Source organism: Xenia sp. Carnegie-2017, unplaced genomic scaffold (genome assembly GCF_021976095.1).
Source record: "Xenia sp. Carnegie-2017 unplaced genomic scaffold, XeniaSp_v1 HiC_scaffold_13, whole genome shotgun sequence".
Taxonomy (NCBI): domain Eukaryota; kingdom Metazoa; phylum Cnidaria; class Anthozoa; order Malacalcyonacea; family Xeniidae; genus Xenia; species Xenia sp. Carnegie-2017.
Window position 1 is genome coordinate 3,739,796 of NW_025813436.1, and position 15,114 is coordinate 3,754,909.

A 15,114-nucleotide genomic window follows, 5' to 3' on the forward strand; every position below is an offset into this window, starting at 1 on the left:
TGTTTCAATTTTCTTGAATGTTTGTCCTATGTACTGTTTGGGGCAATCTTTACATGGTATCATGTAGACCGCGTTGGTTGTGTCAAATGTCGTTGTTCGGTTTTTATGTTTAGTGAAGTATGATTTGAGTTTGTGTGTTGGTTTATGTGCGATGTTTATTTTGAATGGTCGGAGTAGTCTTGATGTCATTTCTGATGTTCCGTTTATGTATGGTAATGTCACTATTTTTACTGGTTCGTCTGTATCTTCGTTAGGTTTTTCAGTTTGTGGTTTGTTGTGTATTTTGTTTCATACTTTGTTGATAAAGTTTCGTGGGTAATTGTTGTTTATGAATGTAGAGTATAAGTAGTTGCGTTCATTCTTCTTGGCTTTTTCTGTATTGCAGTGTGTTTTAATCCTGTTAAAGAGAGTTCGTATGCAACTAATTTTGTGTTGTGTTGGGTGATTGCTATTAAAGTTGAGTATTTGGTCTGTGTGTGTATTTTTGCGGAATACTTGTGTGTTTAATGTGCCGTCATGTGATCTGGTAAGTAGAATATCTAGGAAGGTAAGTTGTTTCTTCTGTTCTTTGTCCATGGTGAAGGTTATGTTCTGTGTGGTGTTGTTTATTGTGTGTAGAATGTGTTCTGTTTTGTCTTTTTCGACGATAGCAAAGATGTCGTCAACAAATCTTCTCCATAGTCTGATGTGTGTGTTGTTGGTTACTGACTGCTTTTCAAGGTTTGCATAGCAGCTTCTGTAAGGAAGGTGGATAAAGGAGAACCCATTGGTGTTCCTGAGATTTGTCGGTAATATAAATTTTGGAAGGACAATTCAGTGGAGAGGCAGAGCTCGAGCAGGTCGATGATATCATCTTGGTCTAGTTCGGTTGTGATTTTCCATGAGTTGTTGTTAGTAAATAGTTCGTTTGTGACTTGTTTGGCTATGTTTAGTGGTATAGATGTGAAAAGTGACACTACATCGTAAGATATCATGATTTCGTCTGGTTTTAGTTTTACATTTTTAATATTGGTGAGGAAATTTACATTTTTATTATTGTGGCATTTTTGATAGTATGATGTGATGATTTGACTAGTGGGTGCAGAATATTAGAAAGATATTTTGATAGTTCATACGTGGGAGATCCAGGAAGAGATACAATTGGTCGTAGCGGGTTGTTTTCTTTGTGAATCTTTGGTAGTCCATAGAATTTGGCGGTGGAGGAGTCGTTGGGTCGGATTCTTTTGTAGACGGTTTCGTTAAGTTTCTTTTTGTCTTTTAGTTGTTTTAATTTCTTGTTGATGCGGTTGGTAGTGGTTTTGTTGGGGTCTGTTTGTAGAGGTTCATACGTGTTGGTGTCTTGTAAGAGGGTCTTCGCTTTGTTGATATAGTCTGACTTGTTCATGATTACAGTTTTGCGTCCTTTGCGTCCAAGGAATTTGGAGCTATTATGACAAATTCTCAAATGTTGCATCCATAAGTGTTATAAAAATGCAAAATTAACCACAATTCTTGAGACTATTTCAAGTTTTGCCTCCCCTATATTCCAGAAATAACTTTTCGCCACTGATTAATAGCAAATACCTAAAATTATCAGTTTATTCATATACTTGCTGATCTTTTCTAAAAATTGTGTTGCTTCATTAACATGCTTGTTTGACAGCAATAAATATTTTCTTTTAGAAGCAACTTGAAGGCAAAGCATTAAATGATTGATTTGTTGCCTATACATGGATTGACAATTTTTGACATAGCGACATTAAAAGGCTTTTAGTAGAATATCTGTGTATTTTTGCAATAATACTTAATCAGTAAAACCAAAAACAGCTTCTTTTAACTTTTTTCGTATATTATTTTCAACAACAATCACGAATCTTGCACCATTTTATTGAGGAGTTTGGGTGGGTTTTGGGTTGGAGTTGGGATAGAAATCCCAAGTAAAAATGGTTAGCACTATTTTCCACCCAGCAAACCGCCCTTTACTTTACACAATCGTTAATAAATTAAAGATGGCGGCTAATGGGAAAGAATCAAAAGCTAAAAGGAAACCATGCATGCACTGGTGCTAGGTCGTTTTGAGATGGCGAGTAATTTTATATTTTTATAATACAGTTTTTAATATCAACATATGAAAATATTTAGAGATAAATGTTGCAGTATAAATTTTCATGCAACCATCTTAAGTTATAAACTTATAATCCAGGCTGGAAAATATGTCGTTTTTCGACGATTGTGTAAAATATTACATAAAATATTATATTGTGTAAAATATTAGATTGTGTAAAATATTATATTTCAAATAAAGGGCGGTTTGCTGGGTGGAAAATAGTGCTAACCAGTAAAAATACGAGATGCTGTGGAGATATTTGACAGCACTTATTAATTAAAACTAACTTTTATAATATTGGGTTGGTTGAACTGATTTTCATGGTACTTTTATTACATTTTTAATTCTTTAGATCGTATGTATTTTTTAAGTTATTTAATTTTTGTCAAAAGAAGAGATCTTTTATGCAGTATTTCTATGACGTTTTTAAGAGTCCTTATCATTTCAAGAACGTTTGGCCCGGGCTAATGATAAATTATATATATAATTCATAAAATGAAATTTGTTTGAGATGTTTAAACGTTGCGTTTGTTTTTTGAAAAATATGTGTTTTCTTTTTGGCTTATTTATGAACTTTGTTCACGATATGGCAACACTGCCGCTGGGGAAAGCAAGGAACGTTCCGGTATGTTTACCTCGCCGCGCGTGTACTTCGCGCAAACTTTTAGAAGGAAGTGAGGCAAGGAATTGTTTTCAATACGAAATGAACTAAAGCTGAATGTTTTTCTCGGCTTATTTTATAAATTAGCTGGACTATCAAATCTAATCGTGTTTCCTATGGGAAAAATTCAGAGCTTTTCAATGAAAATGGTCGCTCAAATGTTTTAGAGTTTTTGGGATGTATAAATAATGGCCGATAATATGGATGCTGAATTTCGACGGCCTAACAAAATTCTACGTGGATTTTCCATGGTTGATCAAGAAATAGTGTCAAAACTTCACGAAGATATTAAATCGAAAGGGCAGGAGAAGCATGAAATTGCTTGTTATAATTTTACATTGCCAGATTTGTCTCAGTTCGAGGACGATTTTGCCGCATTCTTAATGAAGGACCTTGTGGAAAATGCAACTTTAAAATCGCTTGAGGAAACAGGTAAGGTAAAATGTAAAAGGCAGAAGAGGTTTTTGCTAACACTACTAGCTAATCGTATAGTTGCTTGTCAACTTTTACTTCTCAAACAAATCACAAATAAGGTCAATGATGTTGACCTTTAGTATTTATTACACAGGAAATTGCAAGTGGTATAAGAAAGTTTATGTTTGAAGTATCAGGTACTCTACCAAATACACGTTTTATTCGAAACCAAATAATTGCTTGTGTTTGAAAATTTTCAAATGTTGTTTGTTGAAAGCTTAACATATTTCATATTGAAAGCATATGGCAATCTAACTTACTTTGTTCCAACAAAATCGTTGTAAGCTCTACATTTGTAGCAAAGTTAGTACTTGACTTGAATCATGTTGACAATTTTACAAAATTGTTTCTCTGAACAGGTCATCTAAACTGGTGGACAAAAGAGTCGTGCTTGCAACGGTTGTATCCCCTTTTGACCTGTGGTGATGGCAATTGTCTACTACATGCTGCCTCTCTAGGAATATGGGGCGTCCATGATCGATGGTTGAACCTACGGCAAGATGTTCATCAGATGTTATTATCAAGTTGTTTTCAGGATACTTTGAAACTTCGCTGGTTGTGGTATGTTTGGGTGAAGAATCTTCAAGAGGGACTAAATTTTAATGAGGAAGAGTGGCAAGCGGAATGGAAGGCTGTGCTTGACAGGGCTAACTCTGAACCTGTGACAACCAAACGTATGTAAAGTTTGTCTGGCTATATATTTACATAGGATATAATTTGAATAAAAAGGTTTAACAATGATTTTGAAACATAGAAGCTGTTGTTATTGCTTAAATGTTTGGCACATTAGTATTTTGTTGGGAGATTACCATCCTTCTTGCACACCATATAATTAACCAAGACTAGATGCATGCTCCCATACACCACTCCCCTAAATCCATAACTGCCACTACACAGGCAGTTTAATACTTGCGCTATTTTTGATTTCTCAAGTTCTTCCCCATTAACTATGAAATACCTAGAAAAGGTGCGACCTTGTGTTCTTTGTTCTCTTAATTTGACCTTGCACCACATGGCACGAGAAAAAAATGCTTTTTCTTTATTTTGCAAACATTTGCATCATTTGCCTTAGGTCTTGCAACTGTAAATGAGGGAGATGCTGCTGCAACTGTAAATGAAAGTGATGATCTTGAAAACTCTGGTTTGTCAAAGAGGGTCAGTAACAGTTGGCAGCCTCATTACGAGAGTCTTGAGGAGGTGCACATTTTTTCTCTTGCGCATGTGCTACGTCGGCCAATCATAGTTGTCGCTGATAGTTGGGTATACGACTTTGAGGGCCGTCCATTGGCTCCTATTCCTTTCGCGGGCATTTACCTACCCATTGAATATGAGCCCGCAGAATGTTGCCGTTCGCCGTTAGTGCTAGCTTTTTGCTCGTCACACTTTTCGCCCATTGTGGCTACCGTACCATCCAAACTGCGAGCCAATGGAAACGGTGTATGTACTAGTTCAAATGATACCAGCTCAGGTAATTAATACTGGCATTTCGTTTTTCGTCGCTTTACATTGGAGAATTTCTACATTCAATAATCACAGCAATTTTTCATTCGACGTTGATCAGAAAAGTCAAAATTGCAACCACTTAGGAAATTTGTTACACATTCTATTTTAATTTCAGAGACGCGGCTGCTTTTCATAGTTTTTGTCGAGAAAAAAACAAAATAAGTAAACATGGCAGCTAGTTTCAGGACTATACTAACGTGGACGATCTACACCTACAAACATGTAACGATACTCCCAGGTTCGAAACATTTACTTTAAAGTTGTAGTCGTTAATCCAAAACTTGAAACACATACGAGCACACATTCATCACCTGTGAAGTGTATAAACCAATCTCAGTCGCAAGTTTAAACCATATCTTCAACAAAACAAACCATATTAAGTTAAATTATCTGCTGCAGCAATTTTCTTTACGATGTATGACACTGGCACAAAATATTACTTAGAAAAAATATTTTCTTTTTTAATGCACCGCCAAAATTGCTTGTAAATCAATCAAGCGCGCTTTTTCTCTGGAAGCGACGCTTCCGAACAGTATAATAATTATGAAAAAATGTCAATGAAAAACATGACAATGATAGGTATCTACATAACGAATATGTAACTATTGTGTAATTGCTGGGTGACAAGATCCATGACAATCCGGTAAAAATACGAAACACATTATAGTTTAGCAATTCATCGAAAAATACTGCTGAAGATAAGTAAGGATTCTCTAATGTGTGCAACAATTCGTACACTAGGCATTGAAAATTTCCGCGGCATTTTCTTAATATGGAAGCTTTTTTGTGATTCATGTAGTTTTCTCTCCGCGCTTCCCTTACGTACAGTCCTGAAATCCATCTATATTTGTGCCAAAATTCTTGAGTTTTCCCCAGCATAATTGCAATTTGGTGCGAGCTGATTGGCGCATAATAAAAACGCTCGCAAATGTTTTGATTGGTGGGAAAACATGTTATTCCCTATTGTTCGTCAAGGAAAAGTTTACACCATTTTTTTGAATAAACTTCAGTGACAAAAGTCAAAACCTTATTATTTATATACAAAGTCGAGTTTTGTGTCTTGTGTTCCTATGGCTTCTGATATTAGTTTGTTTGCTTTCTAGAAAGTGATTCTTCCGCAAAATCGGAGAGCGAAACAAAGAAATCTCGAAATGGACATTCCCGAACAGCATCAATTACAAACTCTGTCATTCAAAATGCGATGTTTTCGTTGTACGACATGACTAAATCAACCCTTCATGCGGCAAAATCGTTTATTTCCCCTCCAATAAAAGATATAAATGCGGGCATACCAATTGTAAACAAAGACTTGGATATTTTATCATTGCCGTTTGCCGTCAAACCAGACATGAACTGGAATTATCTTGATTCCGAAAGCAGCGAAAACATTGTTAGTAAAAAATCCCTTAGTGAGGAGGAAAGATTGGCTCTAGTGAAAAAATATCTTGACGTAGTTGAAATTGATCTAAACAGAACAAAATTACGGGAAACTGATTCTTCCCACCCAAACGCCACCGAAACTAAATCTAATGCAAATGGCGATTCTACGCCTAACAATGGCGAAACACCGCAAAAGATACCGGTCGTTGTAGTCCCTTGCGAAAACCAACCGACTTTTTACGACGAAGTGATGTCAAGGTATTTAAAAAATGCGAAGGAACGATTTGATTTTGAAGAAAAGACAAGAGTAATTACGCCTCAACAGCAAGAACGTTTAAAATGTATGAGTGAAGGTTGCGATTTATACGGCACTGTCGAAAATAGCTATCTGTGTTCTAATTGCTATAAAAACCAGTTCGAATCGCTTGTGAATTTAACAAAATCTTCAAATTCATCTCTCACGCCGCCTTCCCATGCCGAAGCGACAGGCGAATTATCGACCAATATAATGGGCCAATCGTCGAACAGTTCTGGTAACGAAACTCCAAAAACATTGAAGGAAATTTCTGCGCAATGTCCAACTCCTGGTTGCGAATTCTTCGGTTCCCCGAACACAAATGGCTTCTGCTCGAAGTGTTTTAAAGACAAAAACCCACAGAAATGAGTGAGTTTGACCGGCTTCTCCTTGTTTACTTGCTTCTAGCGCATCGCTTTTACTCGTTTGCAATATTTATTTTACATCGAATCAATCAGTGTATGGTAGATTGTGTCTGGAAATGCACGACTCCTTTCGTTCTATTCTTCAAATATTCATTGACATAAATTTAGCAGATCAACTAGTTACGTTCATACAAAATAAATGCAATTTAATATACAATTTAAAAGAATATAAGCAGAATTTTTATGAGGTAAAAGAAGTTTCCAAATTTGCAGACTGTCAAACGTTCATAACTGTCTTTAAAAAAGTTTGACAGTAATTTCATCATTGCTCTAACCCAATGATTGGACGCATAGATAACTAGATAATTAAAATCCTATCAGAAGATTACTCTTTATTTACTTCCCGTAATCAGCGGAGGATGAACTAACTTGTCCACCTTCAAATATCTTCAAGCGCTTGACTAGAAGCGCAAAATAATGGTATACAGAAGGCCCACTTCGCTTTGAAACTCGATGCTGTATGTTTAGCTACATTTATTAGCTGTTGCTGGCCATTTCATTATTACTATTTGTCTAAAAAGGCAATAAACTAGCTGCCATTATGGTAATCACATGCATGACCCGCGCCAGGTGTTAGTAAGAGTTGGGAAATGTATTGTTCTCTGCATTTTGCATTATGATCAAGGTATTGGGTAAAAAGTGCACATGGGTATCTATCCAGCTATTTTCCTTCCAGAAGCGCTAATATTACCATTTTTTACTTAAGAGAAATAATAAAAAATGTTTACAATGGTTTTATTTTGCTTTACAATCATGCCAATGAAAGCGATGAAGAATGGAAGCCTACGTACTCCCTTGTGGCAAAAACAGTATGAAAGGCGTCTAAATTTAATCCACTGCATTGAATAAATGCTTTTCTATTATTACATGTTTGTAAATGTCGATCGTCCAGGTTGGTATAGTCCTGAGATAGACTCCGTTTGTTGTTGTTGACTGACGTTTCGACAACCTTAGCGGTAGTCATCTTCAGAGTCGAACGTCAGTCAACAACAACAAAAACAGTCCTTCTAAGGACTATACCAACCTGGACGATCGACATTTACAAACATGTAACGATACTCCCGGGTTCAAACCATTTACGTTTCTATTATTATTACGTCTATAAACTGGGGCCGGTTGCACGAAGGCCGAATAGTGCTATTCACTGGATAGCAACTTTCTCAACGTTTAAATAATCTCTTAGGCCTAGTTCAATCGCCAACTTTACAAGTGCCGAATTCATTATAAATAAAAGATAATGAGATGAAATTCCTCATTGAAAATTTTGCTATCCAATGGATAACGCTATCCAGGCTTCGTGCAACCGATACCCGAATTCCTAAGGTAGTGAGATCGCTGTCTATTCATGAATAAGAAAATACAACAGATGATTTGTCTTTCCACCATTTAATGTGTAAGGAAGTAATAATTATTCATTTATGATAATTACTTCAATCACGTGACAGTAACTGTTATTCGGTTGTGTTAGCACATGGTATATTTTGTCTAATAAAGTATTAACATTCTTGGAGGATTATTTACGATTATTTAACATAATGCTCTATACTTGCTGGCTTTTGGAACAAAAATAGCGAACGCTAAGCAATTTTACTTCCAGTGCTCCAACTTTTTTCTATATAGGGCTTTGTGCATGACAATTTTTATGCGTAGCACAAAAATTTTCAATGGAGTGGGCTTTCTTTATATTCTTAATTTTGTGACGCAAAGTGGTAGTGGTTCATGGATGATTGGCATAAAACTCGTCCGAAGAAAATGAGCCTCTCAAACTCACCCGCAAATATCGTAAAGTTCATTGTTTGGATGGAAGACCATAAATTTCGTTTAATTTTCGTCGAAGTAATCCAAGATGTACTCTGTGCCGCATCAAATATTCCCCATTAAGATGAAACACAGGAATATCGTATCTATACTTCTCAAACCATTTTTTGTTCTCTGTTAAAGTTATATCGATCTCCTTGAACGCAAACTAAATAAATATATTGCGAATAAAATTACTGACTCGGTAAGTGGTTAATACACAAACGTTATTAAAAACTTTAACTAAACTAAATCACAGAATAAGAATGTACAGAAGAGTCACTCGCAGTGCTCTCACAATCAAATTTCCTAGTTCTTTAGAAAATGCTCAAAAATTCCTCAAATTTCCATTAAATTCCTTAAATTTGTAAAAATTACATTGGCTCAAAAGTGTTTTTTCATGGTTCTTCCTCGTTTTTTGCTGTTTTCAAGTTTCTCAACGTTGTATTTGTAATAAAATATCAAATATTATCAAGTGTATATTGATTTAAAGTATAAAAACATCCTTGAAAATATCCTCAACTTTAGAAAATCCTATTTTTAAGGATAATTCCTTAAAAGTGAGAGCACTGGTCACTCGTGTCGGAACCTTTGATGTTTTCGTCCTCGCGTATGTCGTGCCGCGCATGGTGGCCGCCATTATTACAGCCAGATGATTAGGGTTTTTGACTTTTTCCAAACCTTTAAAATGATCCAAAGTCATTTCTTAATTCAAAATAATCCTGAATTCATTATTAAGTTGACGTCATGGAATTTTAATGGTTGGAAACAAGTGAGAAATCCTAATCATCTGGCTAGAATAATGGCCGACGTGAGGACGCTTTGTACACCTGAGTGACCGTTCTGTATAATCATTATTCTGTGACTAAATGTAGAAACACCGCTGGGGAAAAGTTCGTAACGAAGAATTCTATTCCATTTCTTGATGAATTCTTTCATTTCTTAAGGAAGAATTCCTCATCCATTATGCTCAAAATTTTTATTTTCCTTTTCCAACAAATAGTCCAGCAGCTATGCTTACTGTAACGCCGTACGGCTATTAACTATGGTGAGGTTTTGCAATAGTTCTTGACCATAGGCGCAAAATGAGGAAGGTTTTATTATTCAAATTTAAATCACCTTTGACGCTACACGTTTTTAAACGTAACGCTTTCTATTACGTTCGTTGGAACTTCACTAGAACCTTTTAAACACAAACACCATGCAGAGATAATTTGAAGTGTGTAACCAACCATCACAGAAAATGTAATTATTTCCTGGAAGAAAACTCTACACGTGTCTTGGTGATGAAAATGAAATTGTGCGCTTGACTATAGTGTCTGAGCCAAACTTTGTTGTTTCAGCGTAAAAAGAGCAAAATAAGTCAGGATACTGGAAACAGATGCATGTCGAAATTTTCAATTTTATAAAGCATTATCTGTGTTTCTATATATAGTTGTATACGCAGGAAAAAAATGGAAGAAATGAGACAGGATCCCAAAACGGAACCCGCAAAAATGATTGTGTGTGTATTCAAATGAAAACTGCATAAGATAATTTAGTCTGCAATAGCATTTGTTCTGCTTGGTTAATTCAAGCTAGTTTGTCCACGTTCGTTGGCAACGTATGGAAATATCAAACGCTGTAAGGCTGTTATAACTTATGTCGTTTTCATTTTACAAGACCCTTGGTAATAAAATTGAGATGAGAATCAGTGTTTGACAATATTTTTAACTTGTTTTGCTTTAATACCGTACAAAACCTGTGAAATCCCAGAGGGCAGAACTATCGGCATGGTGGAAAATGCGGAGTGTGGAGTCGGAGTGCGAAGTCTCCTCGAATCACATGCTTACAACATGGACTCCGCATTTTCCTCTTAATGGAGGCATAAAGTGGAAAATGCAGAGTCTGTGTTAGATGTATCATGTATCTATCTTTGGATTAGGACTAGACACACTCCGCATTTTCCACCATGCCCTGGACTATCAAATCCATTAAACTGTTGTGAATGCTAATTACATTATCTTGCAACCTGCGAGATTTTTGCGAGACTGGAATTCCTGGATTTTTGAGCATTCAAAAAAGCACCCGTGTTTTTAAAAGACTATTTTACAAGTGGCAATAAAGATATGCTAAATGAATTTGTAGGCAATATTTTGTACAGTGCACTCTCAGATATTTGGTCGATGGTTGGAAGAGAAGAGATCAATTCATGCATGATGTTGCAGGTGGCTTGGTATTACTACTAATATGTTAGTAATAATCAAACCAGAAATGAATTTAAACCTAACCAAGCAAACATCTGCCAGGTTGTACACTGCAAGTAGTTACAGCTAAGGTATTATTTGTAATATTTGTGCCCACTTCTTAACAAATCCAGTTAAAGGAGTTTTGCACTTTAGCTGGAAAGATTAAAGGAGTACTTACCAAGTGAGAGTATGGTATCAGGATTTCCTTTGCTTCATCACACAGAGAACACTCCTCCTAAAAAGTCAGTAAATATGGAATTAGTCATCTGTTGTGAACATTGTATGTTTGATAGTTGAACAGTTTTTTTCCCAGAGCAATGCACATAAAGATAATAACCAAACATATTTTATGACTAAGCACTAATATTCCAGAAATGTTCTCTGAGAAATAGAGCAAATTTCATCTAATCATAAGAATATGACCTGTAGATACCCAATTTAAGTTTTCTCAAATATTTTAATCCACCTTTTTTGATTTGCTACAGTTAACTGCCATTTTAAGTTTTACAAGTTCAATATAGCTATTCAAAGTTAACAGACTGATCATTACTACAAAAGGTCAATTGTTAATGAAATACGCTATGCAATATGCTATTCAATTGTATATATCAGACCACTGCACAGAATGATCATTTAAGTTGTATGAGAATTAAAAGGTATCTAAGACCAGTATATCTGATTTATGTATAAATAAATCTCTTTGAATATTATTATCCCTGAATTTCCATTCATAAGTAGTTGATTATAACTGTGCAGCACAATCCCTTTATCTAGCAAAACAATTCAATAACTTGTACCAAGAAACCTTGATCACTAGTCCATTTATTAACGTAGTTTCATGCGATCAAACTCAATTATTGTTCTTGAGCTATGCATGGCAGAGCTCTCCAAACAGTCTAGGGTAGTCCATGGCAGAAATTAGAAAGTCGGGAAATTAAAGTGTACAAGAGTAAAACTGCAAAACTGTACAGATTGAATAGGATATAACATATTAACTAATTGCCAAGATTTCTTTCTTATACTAATTTTATTTGCTTAGCCAGCCAGTGCCAGTTTGAAAATTTAGTCACAAGATTTGATCTGATGCATTTTCACAACCCTTCTCGCTTCATATGACTACAACATTTGCAACATAGGGTAGGGGTAAGGGCTCTGATTAAATCACGCATAAATGGTCACACTGCAGGCAATTTTTGGGGGAGAGGGAGAGTCTACCTGACTTCATCTCAACCCATCTTCTGTCTTTTTGTTGATTTATAATCTCTTGTCAACTAACCTTTGTGAACATTTCAAGCAGTGGTAATTTGCACTCATCAGTGTAATCATTAAAAAATTTGTAGTAATTTAAACACGTATTGTTTGGCTTCGTTGATTTGGATGTCTTCAAACGAACAGCTCTGAAGAATGCACATTCGTGGAGAATATTGGAGCATGTCGATGTAAACATGGTAAGATTGAGAAATTTGGTATAGTACAACGTATTGAACGTAAGATTAGAAAATTTTCTTTGCAAAGAATCTGAAATTTTTGCCAATGGCTGTTACCATTGAGTTCTATAATAACTGGAGCAGCTAACTTTACTGGGGCGAGGTCGCCAAAAAAATGGCGGCCAACGGACGTATTTCCGCTGAAATGATCGCTTTGCAGAAAAATAATATTCTCGACCTCCCCCTGGTGTCTATAGTAAATTATAAAGAATTTTTCAAAAACCAACACGATATCACAGAATATCACAGAATATCACAGAATATGGATATCGTTAGTTCCATATTCTGTGACGATTCTTTTTTGGCATTTCTTTTATAATGCCAACACTTCAATCGTTCAATTGTTGGATGTCGTAGTTTCCACAAAAAGGAACATATCGCTTCTCACAGGTGAGGTAGTTGTTTGTTTTGTTAGTCCGTCAAAGATTGAAAAGCAATTATACATGCACTTGAAGAGCCATAACATACATATTAAAGATCGTATTTTTTAAGACTGACTTGAACGCCAAATATACTGATGTTTTCCTGTTTTTGTTTATAAAACTCAGCATACTTTTCTGTCATTTGTTAATACATAAAATCGTAAATTTACCCATCTATTTGCAAAATAGTTTCCCTAAAGCAAAAAAGACCCTGCACACATTTTGCTCTGTGAGTAAGTATCAAAACGAAATGATCAGCCTCAAGAGTACCCATGATTTGGAGCAGAGCTTGTTATGTTCTATTTGCTGACAACATGCAGGGAAGACCAAGGAGTAAAGATGACTGGAAGATGTTATTGACCAGGCAGAGTCTTAAAAAAATGATAATGCTGTAAAGATAATTGATTTATTGTCTGCCCTATCCAGAGTTATTTAATTTGATCATGGTCAAATTCTATGGATGGAGACAATGGATTCACTAAGGATGCCTTGAATGCTTTGAAGTTAAAGTTCATGAACCAAAGAAAGATGGCAAGGTTGTGTGTGTTTTGATGCTTAATGAATTGTCAATTCACAAAGATATAAAATGGAAAGCCATAAAGTTTGTGTCTATGTAAACATTTGTACTGAGATTGATGACTTGATGCAGATGTGAAGCATCAAACTGTATAAGCCATTGGGTTTTATATAACTTAATGTTTAAATCATGTCATATCTTTATCAAAATATTTTAGTTGAGTGTTGTATAAATGTTACTAATATCTAATGCACTACACTGAAGCATTAAAGATTCAGTGATGAAACTTTAAAGTTACTGTACTGTATATTTCTTCATTATAACAGTTTTGCTTTAAGAAACAGTTTGAGCTTATTTACCTAGTAAAGTACAGAATGGAGATTTATCATATGCATTATTGCTACTTTTTAAAGAAAAGTTTTCACTTTTCAAAGCTTTCCTACAAATTTTTGCTTCTTATTTCTTTCATGAGATTGATGATATATGGTTAATATAATCCAATAACTTTATAATTTCTAAAAAGCTTTTAAGCTTCTAGCATAAAAATACACTATAGGTATTTGATTGATTTGGTTATATTGCCTTGCTATGACATATCTACTTGCACTTCATCATTCTTGTATGAACAAAACACCAGATGTGGATACTCAGAGAACAAAATGCACTACCAACTGCTTATGAAATTTATTATTGAGGTGAAAACTGTGTTAATCATTCAAATTGTGTACTTATTTGCAAATATAGGAAAAACAAAACAAAGTGAAAAAGAAGGGTAGAAGTATTAAAACTACAAATGAATTATAAACACCATTGGAAGGGAAGCATAAGTGTTTTGATGATTATTTGCATTTTGCCCAATTCATATATCAATACAACAAAATCAAAATGTGCTACAACTTTACAAGTATTTGATGCACTTGCACTTCAGAACATCACAAAAAGGTTACTTAAAGTAATTTCTATACAATATTGTTTGTTTTCATTTACCAAACCTATGCAGACTTGAGTCTTTTTGAAATTTAATATGAAACTCAATTACAGAAAATCCGTAAATATCCAGAGATTTAATATTTACTTTTTTAAAGAAACAAGTAAAAATCCAACAATTGTGGCGAAAAAAGCCATTGCCCATTGCATCATGAAAAGAAGCAAAATAGCAATGATAACAAATAAGCTAACTTCTCTCTCGTGAACCGTGGAGATGAACTGTGATATACTTTTTTGTATAGACTAAAGAGTTTAATCGATCAAACAAGTTTGACGCTGGTAAAAAAACGACGCACATCTGCATTCATACATGTGTAGCCGACATATAGCTCTTTCGTCGATAGTTATAAATGCATCCTCGTAGGAGCACATAACTGGCAACCACAGTTGACTCGCTGTTATGAATTTAAGGTTTTTACCTTGATTTTCATCAAAAAATTGCTTGCCGAATCCCAAATACACACATACATTTTCCTCACTCTTTCCTCAGGAGGGAGTGGGAAATTGTAAAATTTTCGGAAAAGCGATCAATTTCGGTAAATCTCAGCGGCAACGGACGAAATCCGCCATTTTTTTGGCGTCATCAGATATCTAAGGCCGCGCTTGAGATAGCCGCTCCAGTTATTATAGAACTCAATGGCTGTTACGCGCTCTTACCATAGATATAGGGCTCTTACCAATAGCTGTTAAGGCTGTTTTCCATTCATCGCAAAACGTACTCGCAAGCTCGCAGCGAGAGCATTTTGCGATGAGTGGAAAAGAGCCTATACGCGCTCCGCGTGCGTTACTACACGCTACGCGAGACTGTAATAGATATAGTTATAATAATAGTACATATTTTCTGAAAAACAA

The 15,114-nt window shown here is 35.3% G+C and overlaps 2 protein-coding genes across 2 annotated transcripts; one reads left to right on the plus strand and one right to left on the minus strand.

Moving 5' to 3' along the window:
• Positions 1-2,759: 2,759 nt before the first annotated feature.
• LOC124459608 lies at positions 2,760-7,152 on the plus strand. The gene is made up of 4 exons (XM_047009079.1): positions 2,760-3,179; positions 3,581-3,895; positions 4,294-4,689; positions 5,828-7,152. The coding sequence occupies exons 1-4, from the start codon at positions 2,936-2,938 to the stop codon at positions 6,766-6,768; spliced, it is 1,896 nt and encodes a 631-aa protein (XP_046865035.1). The 5' UTR covers positions 2,760-2,935; the 3' UTR covers positions 6,769-7,152.
• Positions 7,153-8,194: 1,042 nt separating this feature from the next.
• Positions 8,195-12,419, minus strand: LOC124459611 (glutaredoxin-like protein C5orf63 homolog). The gene is made up of 3 exons (XM_047009081.1): positions 12,126-12,419; positions 11,028-11,084; positions 8,195-8,790 (listed from the first exon to the last, which is right to left on the minus strand). Exons 1-3 carry the CDS (start codon positions 12,294-12,296, stop codon positions 8,614-8,616), a joined length of 405 nt encoding a protein of 134 aa, XP_046865037.1. The 5' UTR covers positions 12,297-12,419; the 3' UTR covers positions 8,195-8,613.
• Between the last annotated feature and the right edge of the window lie 2,695 nt (positions 12,420-15,114).